General features: G+C 40.0%; 1 protein-coding gene across 1 annotated transcript in view; it reads right to left on the bottom strand.

Annotated features, from left to right (window-relative positions):
* Window positions 1-26,049, bottom strand: part of ECT2L (epithelial cell transforming 2 like) — a 71,296-nt gene that overhangs the window by 3,135 nt on the left and 42,112 nt on the right. Inside the window, exons 9-19 of the mRNA XM_003403985.4 lie at window positions 22,014-22,106; window positions 19,603-19,785; window positions 17,804-17,907; window positions 13,254-13,340; window positions 12,675-12,889; window positions 11,458-11,605; window positions 8,636-8,709; window positions 8,391-8,547; window positions 7,624-7,689; window positions 5,852-5,940; window positions 67-239 (exon numbers count right to left, since the gene is read on the bottom strand). Coding sequence (XP_003404033.2) covers window positions 67-239; window positions 5,852-5,940; window positions 7,624-7,689; window positions 8,391-8,547; window positions 8,636-8,709; window positions 11,458-11,605; window positions 12,675-12,889; window positions 13,254-13,340; window positions 17,804-17,907; window positions 19,603-19,785; window positions 22,014-22,106 — 1,389 coding nt within the window. The remainder of the gene's footprint in view (window positions 1-66; window positions 240-5,851; window positions 5,941-7,623; window positions 7,690-8,390; window positions 8,548-8,635; window positions 8,710-11,457; window positions 11,606-12,674; window positions 12,890-13,253; window positions 13,341-17,803; window positions 17,908-19,602; window positions 19,786-22,013; window positions 22,107-26,049) is intronic.

Here is a 26,049-nt window from a genome sequence, read left to right as displayed (position 1 = left end):
TAGCTAATGAGTTTTATATAATATAGCTTTCTAAAGGTATCTCTTGGAAGGAAAAAATATATATACATTTGGAATCTGGAATATCTCCTACAAGCAACCTATGCAGGGCCACTGATGCAATGAACCGGTAGGTTGTTTTTGATGTCCTTTCAAATGGAGTATGAGACGTGCCCCGACTGGAAACCAGCAGTGCGTCGTTGAAGAGGAAAAGGCTGAGATCGTGGATGTGTTCGTAGCGCCTGTGTGAAAATGGAGAGAGGGCAGTTTTAATAAACACATAACATGCTTTCCCACCTGATTAAAAAATTAACCACCTATAAATTGATAAGTCAATAATCAAGGCTTTTTTCCCACCACAGACCTATTGAATGGCTCAATGTAGTCCTCAGTCTAATTTTCCTTCCAATGGGATTAGTGCCCCCTCTGCCTCAGGCCTGTGTTGTGGCCCATCAAGGTTCTTGATGGAATGGTTTGAGCTTGTCCATTGAACAAGTATTTCATAATCCCACTGTCTGAACAATGTTGCAGTAAACATTCTTTTCATATAAACAAATTCCATACATATGTCCCTATTAGAATGCTCAAGAGTAGGATTGATTGGTCAAAGGATCAGTGTATTTTTATCAGAGGATTCTAGGTGGTTCTCTATAGTGACTGATGTAATTTGCGTTTATAATTCTCTTTATATGAGAATGTCTCTGACTTGTGCAAATGTTAATGTGCACCTGAGTTACGTGGAGATTTTGTTAAAATGCAAGTTCTGGTTTAGTAGAGCTGGGGTGGTCTCATAGTTTGCATTTTTAACAAGCTCCCAGGTGATACCGGTACTGCTGATATGTAGACCGCACTTTGACCAGCGAGGCACCTGAGTCATTTAGTAGTTACAACTGTGCCTAAGAACTAGGGAAGGATTGGATCAGGGAGTTAAACGATTTTACGGGGTACTCTCGGTTCAACTGTCTGGAAGTGTTAGGTTATCCACATGTCAGGTGTGTAGATAAACAGAAATGCAGTGTTCACCGACCACTAGAGCCTACTCTTCTTTCAAACATTTCCTTCCCTTACCTAAGCCTCTGTGATTATGATTTAAGCTGGAGGGAATGGAGTGCTTCACATTTACTGATATTTTGATATACTGAAAGAAATAATGTAATAGATCAAGCTGGTAGGTTGTTTTCAAAACAATGGAGTGACGAGAACTAAGGATGAGGAAGAGAGGAAGTGAGGAATGTGGGTGCATTTTAGACCTGTGTGTGATGGGCTATATGTGGTAAATGGCCAGCTTTAAATGGGTAAAAAAAAAACTATATTCTTGCCCTTTCTTCTTCTTGTTGAGGGGGCCAGTATTTTTACCATATTACTGAAAGAACAATTACTTCTTTTTCAGTTTAGAAAAATGTTTAAGGCTGTAATGAAACCTTGGTGTGTTACCTGAAATATCAGGGTGTGTGCCTAGAGGATGCTTTGAAGACATGGTTTTGAAAGGATTTGCTATAGTAAATAGCTGTTCATTTTTTCCCTTCGTAAGGGGTAAATGAAAGAGAATTCTGGTTTTGTAACCCACTTGGAACAGGTAGGTGGTTGGTCTAGGGAAAGGAAGGAGCAGGCTTCAAGCTTAGAGCTGAAGTCCCTTGTAATCTGAGGACATGAGTGAGAGAAAGATAAACACACAAAGAGGTTATTATTATTTCAATCTGATTATGAGTATATATATGTATGTGTCACTCATTATATATATATCACGTATATACATATGTATAATGAGAGAAAGAGACTCCTGAAGTGGAAACTAGGGATCCTAGTAAACCCAGACCCAGTGCCGTCGAGTCAATTCCGACTCATAGCAACCCTATAGGACAGGGTTGCCCCACAGAGTTTCCAAGGAGCACCTGGCGGATTCAAACTGCTGACCCTTTGGTTAGCAGCCGTAGCGATTAACCACTACGTCACCAGGGTTTCCAGGGATCCTAGTAGTGTTTCAGAAAGCCTCTGTTCATGAAGAAGTAACGCTCAGGGTAGAACTTGGATAGGGTTTCTTTGCTGATTTACAAATAGGTTTGATGACTCAGCAAAATGAAACAGATCTAAACCAAATCCGTTGCCATTGGGTCGATTTCGACTCATAGCAACCCTATAGGACAGAGTAGAACTGCCTATAGACTTTCCAAGGAGCGCCTGGTGGATTCGAACTGCTGACTTTTTGCTTAGCAGCTGTAGCTCTTAACCACTACGATACCAGGGTTTCCAGAACAGATCTACTCTTGTTTAAATTCTTAACTGCATTCTGGATGTGTTTTTGTGGTGGTTTATTGCATTAGCTTGCCCAAGAGACATAAAGGCCCAACTTCTATAAATACATAAATCTTTAAAAGGAGTTTTAAGGACACAAGCATTGTCATAGACAATAGTAGGCCATTGGTCCTCCTGAGCTAAATCTCTGCCACCTAGCCCCCATATAGCCACACTGACAGAGGGATCATAGCAGGTTTTTGGATCCCTGGGATAAGAGTCAATTCAGACCTCCAAATGGTTAGAATAAAAAAACCTAGGGATAAACCTAACTGGGAATGTAAAAGACTTATACAAGGAAAACTATAAAACACTACTGTAAGAAACTAAAAGAGATCTACATAAATGGAAAAACATTCCATGCTCAGGGATTGGAAGATTTAACATAGTGAAAATGTCAGTACTTCCCAAAGCCATCTATAGATACAATGCAATCCCAATCCAAATCCCAACTACGTTCTTTCATGAAATAGAAAAACTAATCTCCAACTTTATATGGAAAGAAAGGAGGCCCTGAATAGCTAAAGCAATATTGAAAAACAAAGGAGGCATCACACTTCCCAGTCTCAAAACTTGCTATACACCCACAGTAATCAAAACAGCCTGATATTTGGTTCAGTGACAGACTAGACCAAGGGAATAGAATTAAGAATCCAGGAGTAAATTCATCTGTCTATGGGTAGCTGATCTTTGACAAAGCGTCAAGTTTTATTCAATGGAGAAGAAACAGGCTCTTTAACAAACGGTGCTGACAAAACAATACGCATTTGCAGAAAAACGTAACAGGATCCATACCTCACGCCATACACAGAAACTAACCCAAAATGGATCACATACCTAAGCACTAAAGCTAAAACTATAAAGTTCCTGGAAGATAACATAGGAACAAAACTAGGGGACCTAATTTTCGGCATAAATAGTGCATCAAACCAGTGCTTGGACCTGTCTGAACCAGTTCAGTCATGGCCTACATAGCAAAACAGGAATAGACCCTAATGTTTACAATTTGGGTGATTAGCCTCGGTAGCCAGAACAGGAAAAATGACTGGTTGAAGCCCTGAAATGGGAGACTTGGAAAAGGCATAGTGATCCCTTTCAGGAGCCTGATACGTGAAATCGTATTATTGGCAGGACTGTGGAGAGCGACACACATCCAAAGTAGCGTGGTTGGCTACCATCTTTGGGTTTCCAACTGTGTCCAAAATCCCATGGGCAAGAAATTTGGTTGCTATGCCATGCATATGCTGCCTTTGCCTTCTAAAAGGGAGAATAAGTTTCTAGCAGGGCTTTGATCGTACTTTTTCCCGTTCGGTTATCATTACCGTTCACCCAAATTTTTAAAAGTTCAAGTCTGTTCTGCTGAGCCTTCCTCAGCCATGACTGAGCCATGGAGAACCAGTTCAAAGCTCTGTATCAAACAGAATTAAAAATGCACAAATGACAGAAGGTAAATTACATAACTGGGACCTCCTAAAAATTAAATACTTATGCTCTTCAAAAGACTTTGGTCTGGTGAGTTTATTACGAGGAAGGCTCAGTTCTTTCCACCAGCTGATCTGAGCAGTGAGTGGATAGAGCAGTGCATGTACACTGAAGCCTGGTTTGAATTCTAAATCAGCACTTAGTCCCTGGTGGCGCAGTGGTTAAGCATTCGGCTGCTAAAGGAGAGGTTTGCAGTTCAAACCTATCATGGGCTCCATGGGAGAGAAGACCTGGTGATCTGTTCCCATAAAGATAATAACGTGGGAAACCTTATGGGGCAATTCTACTCTGCCCTACAGGGTCACTGAGTCGGATTGGACTCAAGGGCATACAACAACACTTAGTTCTGTGACCTCGGGCAATTTATTTCAGCCCAGATTCCTCATCCGTAATAACATGGCTCCTGTCCTCCCTGCCTCACCAAGTGATTGTAATGATTACTTCGAATGAGAGGAGTTAAAATATAGGGTAAGCTGTAAAGCCTTATACGCATGTGAGTCAGCACTGTATGTATAAATATAAGTAGAGTAAGTTTCTAAGTAGAAATTCCTGATGGAAATGATAGGAATGTCATTTCTTGGATATTACATGTTTTTCTAAAACAACAGAAAGCAAGGTTGCAGGCTAAATATTCTATGTGACATCTTTTAGAATATGAGCCTGTTTTGCATTTACTTAATTTCAAATATGAATATAAAGTTACATTAATATCTATTGCTTGGCAAATCATTGAGAAGGTACCTATTCAAATAAAAATGTACTTTGTAATTAGAGAGTAAGAAAATTTAGCATTCCCGCATTAGTCTCAGAGCCTCAGATGTACTCTCTTGTCCAAATACAGAAGACAGAAGTCTGAATTCTAGTAATAAAAATTGGAGCAATCCCTAGCAGTTTGGAATTGCTGGTTTGGTAACTAGTTGTCCTCATCATTATAGCTTTTTTCCTATTTCTACTGAAAAAACTAAACAAGACATGGTGACAATGGGAAAACTGATCACAATTATGTGATTTGATTTTCATTTAAGAATCATTCAGGTAGGGTAGGGAGATGGGGCTGATTTCTTTCTCCTACCCCCCTGCCCTGTGCCTTTGGGAAACATTCCTAGAAATGTTTCATTGAAGTAACAGAAAAAATCAATTTGTATTTTTGCTATTGAACTTAAAGGAGTTAATTCCACTCCATTTGGTTGCTATTTGTTGAGTCATTATCTTTGTCATTAATATGGAGAACATAAGTTGACAAATGGTCTTCTAAAGCAAGGGTCAGCACACTATGGCTCACTGCCTGTTTTTGTAAATAAAGTTTTATTGGAACACAGTCATGCCAGTTCATTTATGTACGGTATTGTTTAGGAATATATTTTTTGTTATGTACTGTACTGCTTATGTAGCTGCTTTTGCACTACAATGGCAAAGTCGAGTAGTTACCACAGAGATCATTTAGCCCACAAAACCTAAAATATTTACTATCTGACTCTACAGAAAAATTTCCCCACCATTGTTTTAAAGGAAAAAGGGGGATATAGCTTATGGAAATCGACACTTTTCCAACTTTCGTTTCCTATACTACTTACTATGAGCACTGTGCATACTACATACGGTGGGGTAATTTTTAATCCTGACCTCAATAACTATCTGAAGATAATGAAATAGTCTCTATTTCTTACAGCTGAACAAATCATTGGTGTGAGATCCCATGATGCTTGGGTTTTTCCTCAGTAGGAAGGTGACCAACCTTCAGAATTTCTGCTTCTGTGGAGACAATTTACTTTCTCCCATCCTACCCAGAAGCTGCCTACAATGAGAGTAAGGCAATGAAGAACCGTACATCATCTCAGAAGCGTGCATTTAGGTGTGTGTGGGGCAGGGGGTGAGGGAAGGGATGTAACTTTTCAATTCAATACAAACATTTATTGTAAGCCTTACATATGCCAGACATTGTACTGGATGTCTGCCATACAAGGTGAATAAGACATCCCAACACAACCCAATGCCATCGAGTCGATTCCGACTCATAGCATAAGACATAGTCACCCTCTTTTAAGGAGCTCACAGCCTTAGGAGAGTTGCTGATTTTTACCTTAAAGAGAAAATTATTTCCTCATCAGAGCAGTGAAGTTGAGCTACATCTTGAACCCTAATCAGATATCTGTTTACTTCCGACAGAGTCTATGAAATCAAAAACAAAATGAGAAACATAGATAAATTTAAAATAAAATTAAAAAAAAAAAGTCCCACTACTACAGAACCATTTTATATCCCAGTATATGGAATTGTTGACTAGCACTCAGTTCATTCCAAGAAAGTGAGTGTTTTCATTGTTAAAGTGAATGCTTTCGTTGTTTCATTCCTTAGAAAGATCACAGAACTTACAATGAAAACTATTTGAAGACGTCTAATTTTCAAAACTATTTAAATTCTTGTTTTATTTATAAATGCATTCCTAATAGCAAAAACAAAATGTGGGGGGAGGGGGGACAGTAAGGAGGATCCGTCAAGAAAGGAAGTGAATAGATTTGTACAGATTAAGAAGGCAGGCGCTTGTACTGATGGAGGCCATGGAAAATGCTGCTTGGTGTGAAAAGTGATGCAGAGAGAGAAGTGCGGGCTACAAGTTCTGTGGGCTCCGTTAGTTCCAAGAATTTGGCCTTTTTGCAATCCAACCAACTGTACTTCTCCTTCCCTACCAAAATACGCAGATATAAATTGTGACAAAACTCTATCTTGCTTCCTAAATTTGACCAAATAAAAATAGTATCTTCAATTGATGTTTTCATTCAATATAATTCATATGTTGAGCTCTTACTATGTGTCAGACCCTGAGTTAGGTGTGGGACTAGAAGACGTAGCTCATACCTAATGGAGCCACTAAGTTAGGTGTGGGAATAGAAGACGGGTAAGCATAGCTCATACATGCTGGAGCTCACAGTCTTGTGAACAAATGATTGCGATAAAATGTGACAGGGATGTTCACGATGTTGCAGAACACCTGGGAAGGAGCAGCTCACAGCTGGATATATTGGAGGAAACTTTACAAAGACGATGGTAATTGAACTGGACTTTTAAAGGATGACTAGATCACATGGAGCAGGAAAGGAAGGCAGTTTGAGAGAAGGAAGAGTATGAGCAAAACACAAAGGTGTGAAGAGAGGCTAACATTGGAGAATGGTGAGTAGATCTGTGTGGTGTGGGCATAAGGTGGTAGGGAAATCAGAAAGCTTAATAGGTAGGGTGGGGCCTGATAGTATTCTGTTAACAACAGATAGCCAACAGAGGACTTCTAAAATTTTGGATATCCTCAGCTTGCAAATTCTTGTGCCAGGTACTATGCGGGGAGACAGCAAACAAGTAGAAGACATAGCCCCTTTCCTCAAAGGGGGGCATGATCCTAGTAATACCAAGTAAGGAGCTACCAGTTACCACCAAGTCGACCAGGACTCATGGTGACCCCATGTGTATCAGAGTAGAACTGTGCTCCATCGAGTTTTCAATGGCTGATTTTTCAGAAGGAGATCACCAGGCCTTTCTCCTGAGGTGCCTCTGGATGGACTCAAACCACTACTCTTTCAGTTAACAGCCTAGTGCATTAATGTTTGGGCCACCCAGGGACTCCTAGCAAGGAACTAAGACAGCAGAAAAGTGATGGGATGAAAAGCAATGAGGTGAAGCCCAACTGTGCCTCTTCCTAGACAGCATTCTTACAGATAACAAGGATGTGATATGTGAGAGCTTGGCAGCACCTGGCCCGCAAGCAAGCAGTGAGCAAATGTGAGCTGAACCTGAATCTCCTTTTGCCAATGTTAATGTCATGTTCATGAGCAGGGGGTTTAGCAAGTGCATCAGAATACGTACAGGGCACCCCCAGATGGTTCTCTGTATGTCTGACAGCTGGTCTTTCTGATTGATGTTTTGCTTCACCTAGAAAGTAAAGTGATTTTAGGTAAACTAAAATTGTAAAATTTTTATACAGAGAAGAAATTGATTAAAATATTTTATGGTACTTGATGTATGTCTTGGTATTCTCATAAACTATAATAAAAATCTCAATTTTCTATACCCCATGTTTTAAAACAAAGAGGCAAGCAACAAGATTGTATTCAATGAAGCATCTTCTGGGTGTAGTGAGAACTCAGTTTACATTCAGGCCAGACTCCTGACATAATACACATGACAGTGATGATATATGTTCAGGGTGTTAGTGCTACACTCCAAAATGCTGAATTCTCTCTTGGAGAGTCCCTATGTTCAGAGTACTTACTGAGGTAGGCCAGCTAATAAATACATTAAAAAGTATTTTTGGAATCAAAGGATTTGACTTTTTTTTTCCTTAGTTATCCGGAAAAATCAGTTTAAATACCCTATTCTTCAAACTTTCACATAAACAAAGCTTTTATTGTCTAGGTATCTTAAAACATTTAGTCTTATGATGTTTGGCTTAGAATAAATACCGTTAGTACTCAAAATCGCTGAACACAACTTTGATTTAGCATGAAAAGGATGAAAGACTGTTTGAAGGAAAGACCACCACCAGAAAAGGAGAAGGTATTTCAGGATCTTTAAGAGTACTACAAAAGTATCGCAACATTTTTAAAGGACACAGATTCTTATCAGCCACCAACCTGATCTATATAGCCTTTATATTGTTTGATTTGGTCAATTGCAGTGGTCAGATCCTCACGGTCAATGTGTTCTGCAGGAGTATGAAGCCTCAGAGCATAGAGAAGATGAATATATTCTTCAAACCTTCGGGAGGGGTACAAAAGCAGCTCAGGCAGGCTGTACAAGGCACAGAGAAAGGCAAAGAGAAGATCAAGGAATGCTCTGTCTTTGGGGAGCCCCTGCTGAGCCCTCCTTCTGATCTTACCTCAGCATTTTGGTAATAATGGTCTTATCATGCCTCTTCAGGAAAGCTCGGAATGCTGGTATCATTTCTCGGCACTAAAAGGTGAGCATTACATCATCAAAACTTTGTCCTATGAGACCACTGTGAAGTCTTCTGTTCCACCAGGCAAGCATGACCTATGGAACACTCAAAGCAAAAGGGCAATATCTGTATCTAACCAGTCCAAGTTTTATTAGTGCTATTGAGGTCTTACTAATAAATTAGGTATAGTGTATTAATCGTACCATTAAAAATAAAAGTTGCCGTTGAGTCGATTCCAACTCACGGTGACCCCATGTGTGTCAGAATAGAACTGTGACCCATAGAGTTTTCAATGGCTGATTTTTTAGAAGTAGATAGCCAGGTCTTTCTTTCAAGGCACTTCTGGATGGGCTCGAACCTCCAACCTTTGGGTTAAACTTTTGCATCCAGGGACTTTAGTAGACCTAACCATATTCGTTAAACTTAATCAGCATAGACAAATGAGAACAAAATTTGCAACCAGATAGGCCTGCATTATAATTAAGATTGTGTGACCTTGTCAAGTTACTTAACTTCTCTGAGCCTCAGCTTTCTCATCTGAAAAAAGGGTATCGTACCTAACTTACAAAAGTATGGTGAGAAAAAATTCTATACATAAAGTGCCTGTCATGAAAAAAATTTTTTTTTTTTTCATGTAGTAAGTATTATTTCCTTACAATAAGAGATTGGGAACTCTGGTGGGGTAGTGGTTAAGTGCTACAGCTGCTAACCAAAGGGGTGGCAGTTCAAATCTGCCAGGCGCTCCTTGGAAACTCTGTGGGGCAGTTCTACTCTGTCCTATAGGGTCACTATGAGTCGGAATCGACTCGATGGTAATGGGTTTTTCTGGGGGGAAAGAGATTATGAATAGCCTTCACTTTTAATACTACTGTTAATCATATTTTCCATACTAGCATTATAAAGGTGCTACACTGTATATAATATCTGCTTTTAAATTTATTCATTCATCACCATTAGAGCACCCAAGAAGTAGCTTCCTTTTACTCAGAAAAGATACATGCCTAAAAGATGTCAGTAATGCTAATTCCCAGAAATCAAGTATTCACTGATTTCAGTAATGTCAATAAAGCAAAACAACAATGTCAATAGATAACATTTATTGAGAGCTTACATGCACATCCTATGCTAATGAAATAGTATTGTTATTAAAAAGTAAAGATGTCACTTTGAGGACTACGGTATGCCTGAACCAACCAAAAAAAAAAAAAAAAAAAAAACCCGTTGCCTTCAAGTCGATTCTGACTCATGGCAACCCTACAGGACAGAGTAGAACTGCCCCATAGGGTGTCCAAGGAATGGCTAGTGGATTCAAACTGCCGACCTTTTGGTTAGCAGCTGAGCTCATGGTATTTTTTATCACCTCATTTGCATGCGAAAGCTGGACAATGAATAAGGAAGATCGAAGAAGAATTAATGCCTTCGAATTATGGTGCTGGCAAAGAATATTGACTATATCATGGAATGCTAGCAGAATGAACAAATTTTTTCTTGGAATAAATAAAGCCAGAACGCTCATTAGAAGCAAGGGTGGTGAGACTTCATCTCAGGTACTTGAACATGCTATCAGGAGGGACCAGTCTCTAGAGAAGGGCATCATGCTTGGTAAAGCAGAGGATCAGAGAAAAAGAGGAAAACCTTCACCGAGAAGGATTGACACAGCATTAGCAACAGTGGGCTCAAACACAATCATTGGCTTGTGAGGATGGTGCAGGACCGGGCAGTGTTTTGTCCTGTTGTACATAGGGTTGCTATGAGTCAGAACCAACTCAACGGCACCTAACAACAACAACATAAAAATTTTGGCTCCAGTTTGCAATGGAAATACAGGCAGCTCTTTAAGCACATATTTAAGGAGAAAGTTATTTGTTTCTGATATGTGATGCTTTAATGCTTGACCTCAAAGCCAATTCTATGAAATACCTTGTTCATGCAACTTTTATATAATCACGCTGCCCAGCAATGACTAACATCCCTGGGTGGGGTGGGTGGAGCACTACAAAGGGCAGGTGTCTGGGGTCAGGAATTGTCCAGAGGCCTCCCAGCCCCCAGGCCTTCCTTTCAAGGCCCCAGTACAGTCAGGTGGCCATAGCTGCAGTCACCTGGCCGAGTGCCCTACTGTGTCACAGGATACAAACTGAGGAGAGAAAGAGAGATCCTGTACAAATCAGAAGAGATCTCAACCAGGGCAGCAAGTGATGCAGGAAGGAGTTGAATATTCCTGCCCAGACTGAAAAATGACATAAGTCACAACAGAAAAGTGCTCACAATCTCCAGGGTTAACTCTTCAGGGAATGTAAGCCAAAGAAATTCCTTGTTGCATAGTGAGATGTCCGAAGTTGAATATTCTTATTCCAAGAAATACTTGGATTATTAATGCATTTTCCAGGTAAGAGACCTGAATTCATCAAGGTCACACAGGATCAGAGCTCACAATCTTGTTTCCATCCAACTGTTCAACATTTTCCTGTAGCTGAGCCACAGGGTGTCTGGGCAGACGAGAGCATGGCAGTTTGTACGAGGACTAGTTCAGTTCAACAAGTTCCTGGGCACTGCTCTGTGCCAAGTGCTGTGCTAGCCCCTAGTGTACAAAATGAAAGAAATCAAGGGTCCTGTCCTCAAAGAGCTCACAGTATTCGGAGGAGACCTGGAAGCTGAGAGTAGGGAAGAAGCTTTTCCTATTGACTCTAGTCTTTTGGATTGCACAGAAAACTTCTTTCAGGCTCAGAAGGTCTAGTATCATGACAGGATGCCAACACATTTACCTTCTCAATAGTTTTCAGAACAACAGGGTAGTTGTTGAAGAAATTGGTGTATGTGTTCAACTGGCTTCCAAACTTTAGAAATATTTCCCCCACACAGTGAGCTGGGCCCCATTCCTGTAGTCTGTCTCTCAGGTTATCTAGAAACTGCCTGTAATATGAGAAAAGCAGGGCCATGAAATATTAGTAGTCATAACCCATAACCTTGAAAAATAAATGAGTTCTGTCAGCGCAGGCTCTTTCAGCCTCATTTAGGGCAGGACTTTTGTCAGGTACATTTGTCTTGGCACAGAGCGGTGAGATGTGACAGGAGAGGAGGAGCTGAGAAATGAGGAAGTAGGTTGACTGGGGTGGAATCGCAGCTCTTCACCTTGATTCCTTGAGTTGAAGGAATAGGTGTGAGAATAGAACCCCAGCATACGGGCTGGCCTCAGTAGAACTGCCCAGCACGTCCCATTCCCACGTTCCCAAACAGGCAGCAGGTAAAGGTTTCTTGCAGTCCTCAGAGGACAGTGCTCAACTGATTTCAACAGCTAAATGCTATGACCCTCACTTGGCCCATTTCCCCTTTGGGTCTAAGATAATCACTTATTCAGCGATCACTAGCCTTGAAAGTGGGAAGAAGTCTATTTCAACCTCTTCATTTTGTAGTATTTGGGGCCCAGAGAGGATAAGGGGCTTGTTCCAAGTTGCCTACCTAGTTACTGGCAGAGAAATGCAACTTCAGTTTGCCTTACCTTACTACCAATGGGAATAATCACTTTTTTCTCTCTCATATTATAAACTCAAAATATATGCTGCTATTGACTCCCAGCCATGGGTTCTCTAAGTGAAGTCACCACGTGACTTAAACCCACTAAATTCTTCTGTTTCTTTCCAATTGCTCAACTAAACACTGCTGATTAAGAATGGCTCTATATGGGTCTCCTTCCCATTGCCTCTTGCAAGTACAACATATTGATTCCAGAATCCCCAAGCACTGAACTCCTCTTCTTTTACCATGGTTGTGAGTTTGGGAAAAGGTAAGCCCTTAAGAATCAGCACTACTGGTCTCAGCCTGGGGAATGATGTGGTGAGGATCCCCTCTCTTCTGTAAGAAGGTCAAGGTCCCCAAGAGGGGCAGAGAATGACTGAGCCTCCATGTACCATCTGAAACAACCATGTATGGGTTCCTTCTACTACATAATGAATATTTTTAAAAATACTTTTTGAGGGTTTACCTGTTGAGACTTAAAATCCGCAGAATATCAGAGAAAATGATCTGGATATTTGCAGCACTCAGAATTGCTCTGTTTGATGACAATGCTGCTTTCATTGGAGTTACATAAACATCTCTCACAATTTCCAGCATCTGCACATATTTCCTCTCACTCAGTAAGAGCTCCCTGACAACTCTGGTTCGCTTTTCTGCTGAGTCCATCTGGAGCTTTCTCTCCTATAAAAAAGCAATAAGAGCTCATAGGAAAAGCATAATGCCTTTCTAGGTTTACAGCCTCGAGAAGCCTGAAAGTTGAAGTAGGTAAAGAAATAGAAGTATCTAGTTAGGCAGTTACACTGAGATTCTCCTTTCTGGTTTGTAACACGCAGTGTTGAAGGGAACCTTGACACATGGACTCTAGAGGGCCACACTGATCATCGCTTGTCCCCAGCATCACCAAATAGCCCTTAACATCAGGCCAGGCTAAGCTACCTGAGGGAAACTTCCAAGGAAAAACCAGAACTGCCCATAATAAAGGCTGAAATGTCACTGTTGGGAGCAAAACAAATGAAAAATGTGTATCAGGTTATAATTGGCTTACCAGCTTGACTAGCACCTCAAAATTAAGATCGTTTTTTCTGAGACTTGACTTTGTGTCCTTAGAATTATCTTCTACATCATTTCCTTCCTAAGAAGTAAATAGAGACATGATTATTGGGAGGCAGGACTGTGTGTGTGCGGCAACCTGGGCTCTCCAAATGCCAGTGGTACTATGTCCAGAGAAAGGCTTCAAACATGGCAGGTTCAGTCATGGCTGAGGAAGTGAAACTGGAACAGACCCAAATTTTTCAAACTTGGTGAATTGGAATGATAAGCAGAATGGGAAAAATTACAAGAAAGCGCCACTAGAAACCTAATACCCTCCTAAGAAACAAGGGCAGCATACGCATTGCATAGCAACAAAATCTCTTGCCCATTGGATTTTGAGCAAAGTCTGAAACAGCAGTGCCCTACTGAGAAATGGTGGCCCACCTCTTTTCTTTGAATGTGTGTCACTCTCCACAGTCCTGCCAATAATCCAATCTCATGAATCAGGCTCCTGAAAGGGCTCACTATGCCTCTTCTGAGTCTTCCAGAACTTTGACTTGTAATTTTTCCTGTTCGGTTATTGTTTTGAATCAGCCAAATTGTAAAAATTCGGGTCTGTTTCAGTTTTGCTTTCTCTGCCATGACTGAACTGGTTCAAACCAGTCTGAAGCTGTGGTCCAGAGGATGTACTTAGTAGCTAGCTGCCTTCAGGCCTATCCATCAAACAAACAAACAAAAAAACCAAACCCAGTGCCATCGAGTCGGTTGCGAATCATAGCGACCCTATCCATAGCATTCCCTAAAAAAGAAAAAAAAAACAGTTGCCCACAAGTCAATTCCAACTTGTGGAGACAATGTTCCCTAGACACAGTAAACTAAGTAGTTGACAAATTTGATGCCGCTCTCTAAATTTCATGCTTAAAAAAATTAAAACCTTCAGCTTTCTTTGAATTACATTATACTTGAGAAGCTAAATCGAGGCTTCCATTTTCCCTGAGAAGCAGGGCAGTGAGGGTATCATTCAGCAGCTCCTCACAGGCTTGTGTGATCACACACATTCACTGGTAACAGGCGTCAGCCTCAGCTTTGCTTTGTCACTTGTCCCTTGAGCACAAGTAGGCTATGGTACTTTTAAGATGTCAGAGGAAAAGCTTATACTTTACAAAATCTGCCCCTTTTTTCACCCGATGAAAACGCATCCTACATAATCCACATACCTTTCTGCACCTGTCTCCACATTTAAATATGGCTTATTCTCTCTTTGATATGGTTTCCGTATCTATTAGCACATTTAAGAAAAAAATTGACCTGACCTGGCAGCCTGCATCATCACGGGGCCCACTCTAGTAATGAACAATGGCCCTATGTTTATGTCTAGAGACCATGATAAATGGTCACTACTGCTGCCCTTCCTGGTCAAAGATCATGCTACTGATGGTGACCCCTCAATGCCCAGAGGTGGAAGAATAAAATCCATTTGTAAGGTGGAAGAATAAAATCCATTTGTAACCAAGACTCCTTTTTCCTGAGGCTACTCAAGCAAAAATGAAACTTTATTTTGTAGCTGCAGCTGATCTTATGGCTGCCTAAAACCTTTGTATAAGAATCCCAGGTCCCCAAGCCACAGCCAGCCAGCTTATGAGTGTCACATGTCAGCCTGTCATAAATTTATGTTTATGGCTGGGGAAAAACTTACTTTGAATTTTGACAAAATCCAAAATTTCCATCTGTGTGGAACATTCTCGTTTTTAAATAAATAAGAGTGTTGATTATTTATAGTAAAGAAACAATCACTTCGAAGAGTCAGTGGTGACACCAATAGCTGTACAGGTAAGAAGTAGTGGTTGCAGAAATCACATAAAAATCAAACTCAGGCTATCTGGGCCAAGGTTAAAGATACCCTAAACCAAGAACCAAATACATTGCCATGGAGTTGATTCTGACTCATAGAGACCCTATAGGATAGAGTAGAACTGCCCCATAGCATTTCCAAGGCTGTTTTTTTTTCAGTCTTTAGGGAAGCCGACTGACACATCTTTCTCCTGTGGAGCAGCTGGTGGGTTCAAACCACTGATCTTTCAGCTAACAGCAGAGCATTTAACCACTGCGCCACCAGGGCTCCCCTAAGACACAAAATTGGTTTACAAATTGCAATCTCAACTAAGAAAAAAAGAACTATTTTAGTTTCACAAAAATGTGTCCTGGGCTACAAATGAAAAAAAAAAATCTTTTCAGGGTATTTTAGGCCTTAGCCAAATAAGTGGCAAGCAAGATGCAAATGCCCAGCTCTTCTCCCATAACCCAAACCATGTAACTGAAGTCAACATGGCTTGCAGCTCATGTTTATAAGTGGCTTAAGTAGAACATCCACTTTCCTGGGTAGTGTATTTCTGATAGGGATAAATGTTACTCATGTTATGAAAGTGCAAAATGCCCTTTTTTATAATTGTCCAGGTAAATGAAGTTCTTAGAAGAAACGGTAAGTTGGAAGCTTTCCAAGTAGAATCCTCATTGTTGTTTATGGATTCCTTAAGCACATGTGCCTGTCCGTACAGTGAAGCAATGGGGTAAAACTGTAGCAACAACCTTACCTTCAGGAGTAAACCAAATGTTGGCTTTGGGTCATATTCTGTCAAAGTAACATTTCCTTCAAAATCGTTGCTCTTTTTACTACATTTCTTCAGCAGAAAAGATGACAAAAATTCCAGAGGTGTATCCTGAAAATTCACCCCCAAAAAGAATTCCTATTTAAAACATTCATTTGAAATACAGGTCATCAAATAAGGTCATTTGTTTGTTTGTTTGTTCTGTTTTGTTTTAGAGTTTTGGCTTTCGCTTTCTACCTAATTAATTTATATCCAGAAAACAAGTGGCTGTTATTTAATTAGATGTATAATACATAATATCCATTGCCATTGAGTTGATTCTGACTCATAGAGACTCTATAGGATGGAGTAGAACTGTCCCGTAGAGTTTCCAAGGCTGTAATCTTTAAGGAAGCAGATTTCCACATCTTTCTCCTGCAGAGCAACTGGTGGGTTCCAACCACCGATCTTTTGCTTAGCAGTCTAGTGCAGCGTGCACCACCAGCGCACCTCTCAATTAGAGGTGGGGTCAGTAAGTAGAACTACCTAGTTAGTCACCTATTCCAGTTGCCATATAGACTCTGGGTTCTCAACTCATAGACACAATATAGTTAGGATGCCAAGGTCTTGTGGAAGGGTCTCACAAGATATTCAGAGCCAAAGTGCCTCACACCAACCTCAGCCAAAGGAGGAAAGGGACAGGAAGAATCTAGTCTTTGTGTCTCATGGGAAAGAAGATGACCTGAAGGAAAGGCTTCCCTGTGAGGCTCCTGAATTTAGTTCCCTCTCAGGTGGTAGGGTTGGGCACCATTAAAATTATACCATACAAGATTATTTTTAAATAATTAGATAACAATATATGTACACCAAACCTACACCAAACACGCTTAGTAATTCTTTGGTGTTTCAAGAGACACTGTGGGATCTTTCAAGGCCTCGGGCTTGTCCCTGTGAACATTCCTGATTATTTTATCAGCAAAGCTCTCCAGGGTCATTACTCATTGGACATTGCCTAGAGTACTGTGGAGCTGAGTCCCCTGACGGAGAAGACAAATCACAGCTAACGAGGACATCTTCTCAGACACCCCTGACTACAGCTCACCCTGGGACACGTCTGGTGATTACCCAGGAAGTCAAACTGAAACTGGCACAGATAGGAGAGAGGGAGGGGGCACACACACACCCAGACGATGTTAAATTCACCCACAAGGCATAATTAGAACACTGGAAGAGAAGGATTTGAGAATCTTTTCCTGGGAAACTGAGATCACCTAGAGCGTCCTGTATGTTAATATCATCCCTGCTCCCAACTTCCCCAAAGCTGAGAGTGAGCTGCGATTTCATTTTCCTAGAAGCCTGGCTTTGTCTTTGCCAGGCTTCTGTAGACTGGCCTCTCTCTCCTCATGATTTTCTGATCTGTGGATTGACTTTTCTGGGGGAATGATCAAGACTTATTTCTGAATACATGTGTCTTCAAGCTTCCCCCACATCTGTCCACAACCAATACTGATTTGCTTATTTCTGTTCTTTTGTGTTCTCTTTTCCTTCCTCTCTCATCTTGGCCCCTTTGCCCTTCCTCTTTTTGTATCTAGCTTCACGCTTTCTCTGCCTTTGCCTCATAGTAATTGTTTTAACTGTTGAATAACATTTACATGAAATGTAAAGACACTAGCATATTTTTTAAAGAAATTACTTCTAAATAAAATTAAGCACAAGATTAAAAAAAAGTTCACAATGTAATCAACTTTAAATAATCTAGAAGATTTTCTATATGTTTATTTTGTATACCTAACACATCTTGGAGCCAAAATCTCTCAGTGGCTGGTTTTATAAACTGATGCAATTTCTCTGAGGAATTGTTCTCCCAAAGAGATAAACAAAACAAACAAAAAAAATAAAATAAAAAATAAATGCAAACTCCAAAATTTATTTAAGTGTTGGGCTTTTTATTGTTTTCTTTCTTCTCAGAAACACTTACAGAATTTTCTTTTGACAGCTCCATCAATCCATCTGCCAGAGCTTGTGCAATTTCTTGGCTATTCAAGATGTTGATCGTACTCATCATGTCAAACATAAGCTGCCCTATAAACATAAGGCCACATACACTATAATTAATTAACATAAAAAATGTAATCGAGAAGAAAACAGCAAACAACTCAGCCCTCACAGTTGCTTTTTAGTGGATAAGAATGCAAAGGATAAGAATGAAAATTCTATTATGCCATGAAGATTATCTACTATGATAAAAAATAAAATAAAATGTACCCACCCTGGCAAAACTGGTTTAGAATGAAATCTATAAAAGTGGATAATAAGGAAAGAATCTGTGAAAAGGAGCCATATAGTTTTAAATTTTAGATTCTCAAACCCACCAAATATTCTTACACATTCCTCTTCATTTTTATGCTCAATTTACAAATATTTTAAATCCATGGGAAATAGCACACAAACCTACATACAGACATCTTTTAATTCTTTTATATTTCGAACAACATGCATTTATTTGAAAACAGTTTTCTTCCATTTGACTTTTCATTGCTTACATATATCATCGTGAAAATTACTTCTGTTTAAAAAGTTTATCTTTCCACCTTTTTCTCTAGTCCTTAATATCTGTGAAAGAACAAGGAGAAATGATTTCTCACCTGTAGAGACTCATAACTATTTTAAAATATTGGTTGAACACCTACTAAATGTGGTAGAGTGGGCAGCACATAAGAACAAGAAGACAAATCCCTGCTTTGGAGGCATTTATGTAAAAAAACAGACACGTTGACAGATTAAATATCTGCATGCATGCTAGTGTGTTACAGCTCTTGCATAGACAAGTAATTATGTAAATAGACATTAAATAAGGGTACAGGGCAGCATAAGAGAAGAAAGAAGTCAGGCTTAGATGTATAATGACTTGATGTATTCAGAGTTACAGTCAGGTGGGCAGGGTTAGAAAAAAATTGAATAGGTAGTTAAAGATGGAGGGAAGGTGCAAATGGTTTGAGCTCGCTGACAGAAAGGTTGGTGGTTCGAACCCATTGAGTGGCGCCACAAAAAAAAAGCCTTAGCAATCTGCTTCTGTAAAGATTACACAGCCAAGAAAACCCTGTAGAGTTCAGGTCTCTCTGTAACACATGGGGTCACCATGAGTCAAAACCAACTTGACAGCAATGGGTTTGGTCTTTGTCGTTGTTGTTAAAATATCTTATTTCAAAGAATGGACTGATTTAGGTGAAGACTCAAAGTTGAGACAGGGAATAGTTTACAAATGGCTCTATTGTGATCATTTGATCATGGGTATAGAGTATGAATGAGGAAATAAATTCAGTAATGTCCAGTAGGCTCAGCAAAGGACCATGGAGCCCAGCAACAAATTATATATTTAAGATAGAGAATAAATATGTGGGGTAGAACCATTTAAGTAATGGGTGCTGTGGGGTGTTTCGTAGAAACTTCTATAGCAAACTAGTAGGAAAAGAACAAGGCTCTGTAGCTCAGCAAACACTTAGTGCTTTTTGTCTATGTAAATAATCGACTGTCATAGGAATTAATAAAATGGTAAAATTTTAAAACAGGAACTGGCTTCAGCATTTTGAACCTGAATATATTTGGTCTTTGTGGATATTCGTTACATTTAATGAAGATAAGAAAAAGGGAATAGAGGTTTACTGAAGATGTTTAAGAACTAAAGCTTCCTTGGATCATTCCCAAACTTAGATTTATGCTGGATATGAAAAAAAAACTTGGCAATTAACCTTTAACAGAAGTAGCAAGAGCTCTTACCTATTACCCTTCCGCTGATGTTCTTCTTCAACTCCTTAGAGAAAGGACTGAACTGTCTCCTTACTGATTTCAAGGTGTCTTCCAGGAAGTCCATGAGGCTGGACCAGGTCTGCAGCTTGGATTCAATGAAGTAGATGGAAGGAGGAGCCTTTTCCCACTGTTGTCCCAGCCAATCACTAAGAACTGACATTATTTTCTCCTTTTATTATTGTAGACTTGTGCTCACATGAAAGACTTCTACTTCTTGTTTAAAGTACAACAAAAACTTAGTTATATTTATATCAGGTTTATTATCCTTTCTCATTGGAAATCTAAGATAAACACCCATAGTCTGCCTTCAAAGGTGAAATTAAAAACTCAAAAATGACACAATGAAGAATTTCAAATGCCTACCTGATAGACAAGATTTGACATATATTTCAAACCAAAAATTAAACAGCTGCTGGATCGTGCACTGGGAAGCAGAGTAGTCTTACTTAGGTAAGAGTATACTGTTTCATCTTTACATTCAAACAACGAAAGTACAAGAAAATTCCACTCTGCCTGGTTTCCCCATCATGCAACCCAAAGTCATCCCTGTTGTAGCCAGCCCTGTGTCTTCTTATATTATGTCTGTCAAGCCGCTATCTCCCTCTACAAATATCTCTACATGACTATAGAAGATGCTGAAGTAAAAGTCTCTCTTTGAAAATCAATTCATCTGAGTGATACAGTGACATCCTGAATGGATCCCCCCGACCATTATTGATACGTATGTAAAAAGCTTTATCACATTGTCTTCTATAAGAAGAATGAGAAGAAGAGTAGGATGAACAGGAAGTAGGGGAAGCAGACGAGGAGAAGAAAACCTGTTCCATATTGCAAGTAACAGTGCCTGTGTCCTGCTGTGCTCTGCTAGGCTGCCTCCTTTCCCCAGGTGGCCAAATATGCAATCTTTTGGTGCTGTTGTTTTATTAACTAAGGCTGTCCAGGGCCATTGCACTTTGGATATTGCTTACAGCACTGTGGAGCTGAGTCTTCCATTTGAGAAGACAAACCACAGCCAACAATGGCAACTTCTCAGACTCCCCTTACTACAGCTTCTCTTTGTAGCTGCAACCCCTCCCTCCAAACCAAACCATACTGATTATATTTTACTAGCAAAAGGTTTTCTTTGTACTTCTTATTTCTCTAGATCAGCAACTATACATTTTTGCTTAACTATTAAAGACAATGTTTTCAATAGGTTTTTTGTAAATGATGATTTGAGGTAAGCATTTGCAATAAATGATCCCTTCTAAGCAAATGACTGAGCGACATGAGATCATGTAGTTTGGGAAGTGATAGCATTCTGTTAGAGGAGAAATGAAAGACAGTAATTGATACGCGACCAGTATTATTAACTGTTATGGGATGAATTGTGTCCCCCAAAAATATGTGTTGTAAATCCTAACCCTTGTACCTGTGGATGTAATCCCATTTGGGAATAGAGTTTTCCACGTTATGTTAATGATGTCATACCTGTGCAGGGTATATCTTAAACCAATCCCTTTTTTTTTTTTTTTCTATTTCAGTGAGAATATACACAGTCATACACCATTTCAACAATTTCTACATGTACAACTCAGTGACATTGATTACATTCTTCAAATTGTACAACCATTCTCTCCATCCTTCTCCGAACTGTTCTACCACCATTGACTTAAAGTCACTGCACCCTAAGCCTCTCATCTAATCTTTCTAGTTGTTGTTGCCAATGGGATCTCACATAGATAATTTTTTAAAAGTGTACAATGTTCAAGGCAGATATAATTTACTTATTGAGATAAACTTTTTTTTAGTTCAAAGACTTCTGGGGATAGTTTTGTTTTAAAATTTAACGTTTAAAGTTTAAGCATTATCTCAGGGCAATAGTTCTGGGGGTACATGCAGCCTTAATGACTTCAGAAAGTTTGGATTCCATTGAGGGAATTTGAAATTCTGTACTGCATTCTTCCCCCTTTTGATTGGGATTCTTCTACAGAATCTTTGATTAAAACAATCAGTAATTTAAGCAAATCAGTTTCGCATATAAAAGAGCAGATTAGTCACAGAAGACAGCAGACACACAGGGGGAAGACCACCATTATCTGGAGATGATGGCAGCAGACCAGTCTACAAGCCCAGAAACTCAAAGGGTGGCTGGCTAGAGAAGCTGAGACAAGGACTTTTCCCCAGAAAGGACACAGAGAGCCTTTCCCTAGAGTCAGCACCCAGAATGCAGGCTTCTAGGCTCCTAAACTATAAGAAGATAAACTTGTGTTTGAAAAGCCACCCACTTGTGGTATTTCTGTTGCAGCAGCACTAAGAAACTAAGACTTTTTTTTTTTTTTTATTGATCCTGGGTTGGTATATGCTATTGGGCATGGTAATCAACTCCCATATACACTTACTGTGTTGGTAGGAGCCAGTTGCAATCCCCGTAGGGGCAGTAAACAACGTGCCAGTTAGTTGAGACAGCTGAGAAAGAACTTCTACTCCTGCTTCTGCACAGTCAGAAAGAATTTCATTAGTTTACTCACAGGTTTTGCCGTAAAACAGTTAAATATTACTTGGGAAGATCAGTAAGCTGGCCAAGAAAGGCCAATAACAGTTCTCTTCTTCAATTCAAATCCCTCCATGGAGTAGTCCAGAAAGAGTTCACCGTTTACCCTTAAATGCTGAAACCCAGACAATTTATGAAGCCTAAACAACAGGGTGGGGAGAGAGAGTAGGAATTTGACTTGGTGCTTGTTTTCAAATTTTGACCACTCAGCCCAAAGTAAGAGGAAAATCTGCATATATTTTCTAAAATAGTCTTACTCAAAGGAGAAGTCTTATCCTGAGAAGAGAAATTTAAAACTGCTAAATCAAAAATGAAATACAATGGTCAAAATTCAGTGTGGCATTAATTTCACTCATTCTTCAATGACATAGCAGAATTATTTGGAACGGAACTGATATAAAGGGTAAAACTGGGGAAAAAAAAAAACATTATTGAGTCGATTATGACTCATAGTGACCCTATAGGACAGAGTAGAACTGCCCCATAGGTTTTCCAAGGAAATTTTAATTCTTTGTGATCTAAGAGTAAATAATTACTCCGAACTCTCTCAATTGCTACTTAGAACAAGAGGGCAGTAACCTAAAAGGTGAGAAATCTCTCACTTACTAGTGTCTAATGTTTTCGGGGGTTTCCCTTGTCACGTTTAAAGTGCATGCCTCTTTGTTCTCAGAAAAGTTTTTATATCTTCATTCCACAGAACCCTCTCCCACCCTTACAAATAGTAAAAGGGACCCTGGACTCAGAGTTAGAAGGCCTGGATTATAGTCTGGTTTATAGACTGTAGGGCTTCTCTGGGCCTCAGCTATCTCATTTGTAAAATAATAATTAAGAAAAAAAAAAACATTTCTGTTGAGTTGATTCCAACTCATGGTGACCCCATGAGTGTCAGAGAGAACAGTGCTCCATAGAGTTTTCAATGGCAGATGTTTCAGAAGTAGATTGTCAGGCCTTTCTTCCAAGGTGCCTCTGGGTGGATTCAAACCACCAACCTTCAGGTTAGTAGCTGAGTGCTTAACTGTTTGTGCAACCCAATCAAATCTGCATTCTCTCTTGTAAGGTGTTTATGACTCTTGTTTACAAAACTTTTTAGATGAGTATAACATTGGATATCTTATCAGGAGGGACCAGTCCCTGGAGAAGGACATCATGCTTGGCAAAGGAGAGGGTTAGTGAAAGAGAAGAAGACTCTCAGTGAGAGGGACTGACACAGAGGCTGCAGTGATGGGCTCAAGCATAACAAGGACTGTGAGGATGAAGCAGGACTGGACAGTGTTTCATTCTGTTGTACGTGAGGTTCCTATGAGTTGGAACCGACTCGACGGCACCCGACGACAACAATATAACACTTAAGATACTTTCAGTTCTAAGTTACAGAATACCAGCTTTAAACTGAATTAAACAATCAAATAAATATATATCAATTAATCTCAAAAAATAGAGATGGGGCAGGCTCAAGGTGAGTTGATTTGGTGGCTTAGCATTGTCAACCTAAGTTCTTTCCTTCTCTCTGCTCTGCCATTTACAGCGTTGCTCCCATACCAATCAGCTCCTGTGTTTCCTGACTTTAAAAATAATACTCTCTGAGACTGAGTCCAGCACAACTAGATGGTGACCAGCTACCACCACCAACCGTTCTGACAGGGATCACATTAGAGGGTCCTGGATAGGCTGAAGAAAAATATAGAACAAAATTCTAACTCACACACATACACAAAAAAAAGATCAGACTTCCTGGTCTAACAGAGACTACAGAAACCCCAAGAGTACAGCCCCCAGACATCCTTACAGCTCAGTAATGAAGTCATTCCTGAGGTTCACCCTTCAGCCAAAGATTAGGCAGGCCCATAAAATAAAACAAGAGTAAATAGGCACACACCAGCCCAGGGGCAAGGGAAAGCAAGAGGGAACAGGAAAGCTGGCTATAGGGAACCCAAGGTCAAGAAGGGGAGAGTGTTGACATGTTTTGGGGTTAGTTACCAATGTCACAAAACAATGTGTATTAATTGTTTAATGAGAAATTAGTTTGCTCTGGAAACCTTCATCTAAACAAAATTAAAATACAAAACAAAATTAAAAATAACAATAATGCCTCACCCAAAAAAAGATGAGTCAGGTTTTTAGCTTACGCAGTAACCCGGTAAATGAAGGTATTTTTACCAAGGAATCCTGGGGAAGGGGTAGGTTTGGTGCTGGGGAGGCAATCAAGAGTTTGTTTTAGGTGTGTTAACTTTGAGATGCCTATTAAGCATGCAAATTAAACATCATGTGAAGATGTCAAGTGGGAGTTAGATATAAAAATCTGGAGTGTAGGGATTTCAGGGCTGGAAATATAAATTTGGGAATCTTCTCTGTATGGGTTAAATTTAGAGTCATGGAACTAGATGAGACTGCCCAGAAGACTGTAGTTACAGAAAAGGGGAGCCCAGGATCAAGCCCTGGGATATACTGAAGGGTCTTACAGCAGAGGAGGAGCCAGCAAAGGAAATTGAGAAGAAGACGCCACTGAGAGAGGAGGAAAACACAGAGCATGTGGTACTGGGGAAGCCAAGAGAAGGAGTGTTTCCAGGAGGAGTGTCATCCCTGTCAAATGCCACTGCAAGGTCAAAGTAAGGTGAGCATGGAGAAGGGACCGCTGGATTTGGGCATGTAGAAGTGGCTACGGTCTTGCCAAAAAGCAGTTTCCATAGTGATAAAGAGACAGCTTGGAGGAGCTTAAGGAGGTAAGGAAGTTGGAGGTGGTCAGTATAGACCTTGCTTCACAGTGTGGCCCCAGACTCAGCAACATCAGAATCACCTGGGAACTTGACAGAACTGCAAACTCTCCAGCCTCACCCCAGACCTACTGGGGCCAACAGGTCATTTGACAAACATTCCAGGTGATTCAAATATACCCTAAAGTTTGAGAATCAATGATGTGGTCAACTTAAAAAAGAATGAGGGAAAGTTTTGTTTTTGTTTTTAGACAGAAGAGACTACAGGCGTTTCTCATTTGATAGGAATGAACGAGACCTACTGAATCAGAAACTCTGGGGGGGAGCCCAGCAAGGTGTACTTTCAGAGGCTCTCCAGGTGATTGAAATACACACTAATGTTTGAGAACCACTGTTAGGGTCAACTCAGGAAGGGGTGAGGGTAAGTTAGGTTTTTTGTTATTGTTTGTTTGTTCTGTTTTTTAACCCTTTCAAGACCCTATTATTTTCTGTTTTGAATTTTTTGGTGATACCATGTGTTTTCATTAATGGAAGCTTGCTGAGCCATTGAATGTGTTTAAATTTTTGGTTGGTAAATATGAGGATTTTGAGAGATACTTTGTGGAAATATGTGGGTACCACAAAACTCTTGGAGTTCTCTGGAGTCATGATTGGTGGGCACTTGTCTGGTCCACCAGTCATGGGTGGCAGGATTAATTGTGGGATGCCTTCCATTTGGTTACATTGGGCACCTCTGGTTTTCCAAATATCAAACATGCACACACACACACACACAACTAACCCACCAGGGCTCCTGAACCATCATACAGGAAACCATAAATATACTTACAAGGCTTATCTATCTGTACAAAAGTGATAAAAATTTTTACCCAATCACACTTCCTGGATCCATTGCCTCATATTTAAGCCTCATAGCCCATGTTCTGACGAATGTTTATTTTGTTTTTCACCATTACAGAAGCCCCCACTGGAGGACAATAAACACTTTTAGCGGGAAAAAATAGGGTCCCAAGAAACCTGAGAGGTGGAAAAAGTGCACAGGCAAGCACATATATCCCACAGTTAAAAACGGGATTCCTGATGTGATAGGAACGTGCCAATAAAAAAGAGAACTGAGGCTGCAGGAGAGCATCTGAGTGTAGGAGTAAAGCCCTTGAGAAGGTGAAAGAAAAT

Source organism: Loxodonta africana, chromosome 1 (assembly GCF_030014295.1).
Source record: "Loxodonta africana isolate mLoxAfr1 chromosome 1, mLoxAfr1.hap2, whole genome shotgun sequence".
Classification (NCBI taxonomy): Eukaryota; Metazoa; Chordata; class Mammalia; order Proboscidea; family Elephantidae; genus Loxodonta; species Loxodonta africana.
Note: the sequence above shows the minus strand (reverse complement) of the source record. Positions and strands in the feature narration are given on the sequence as shown.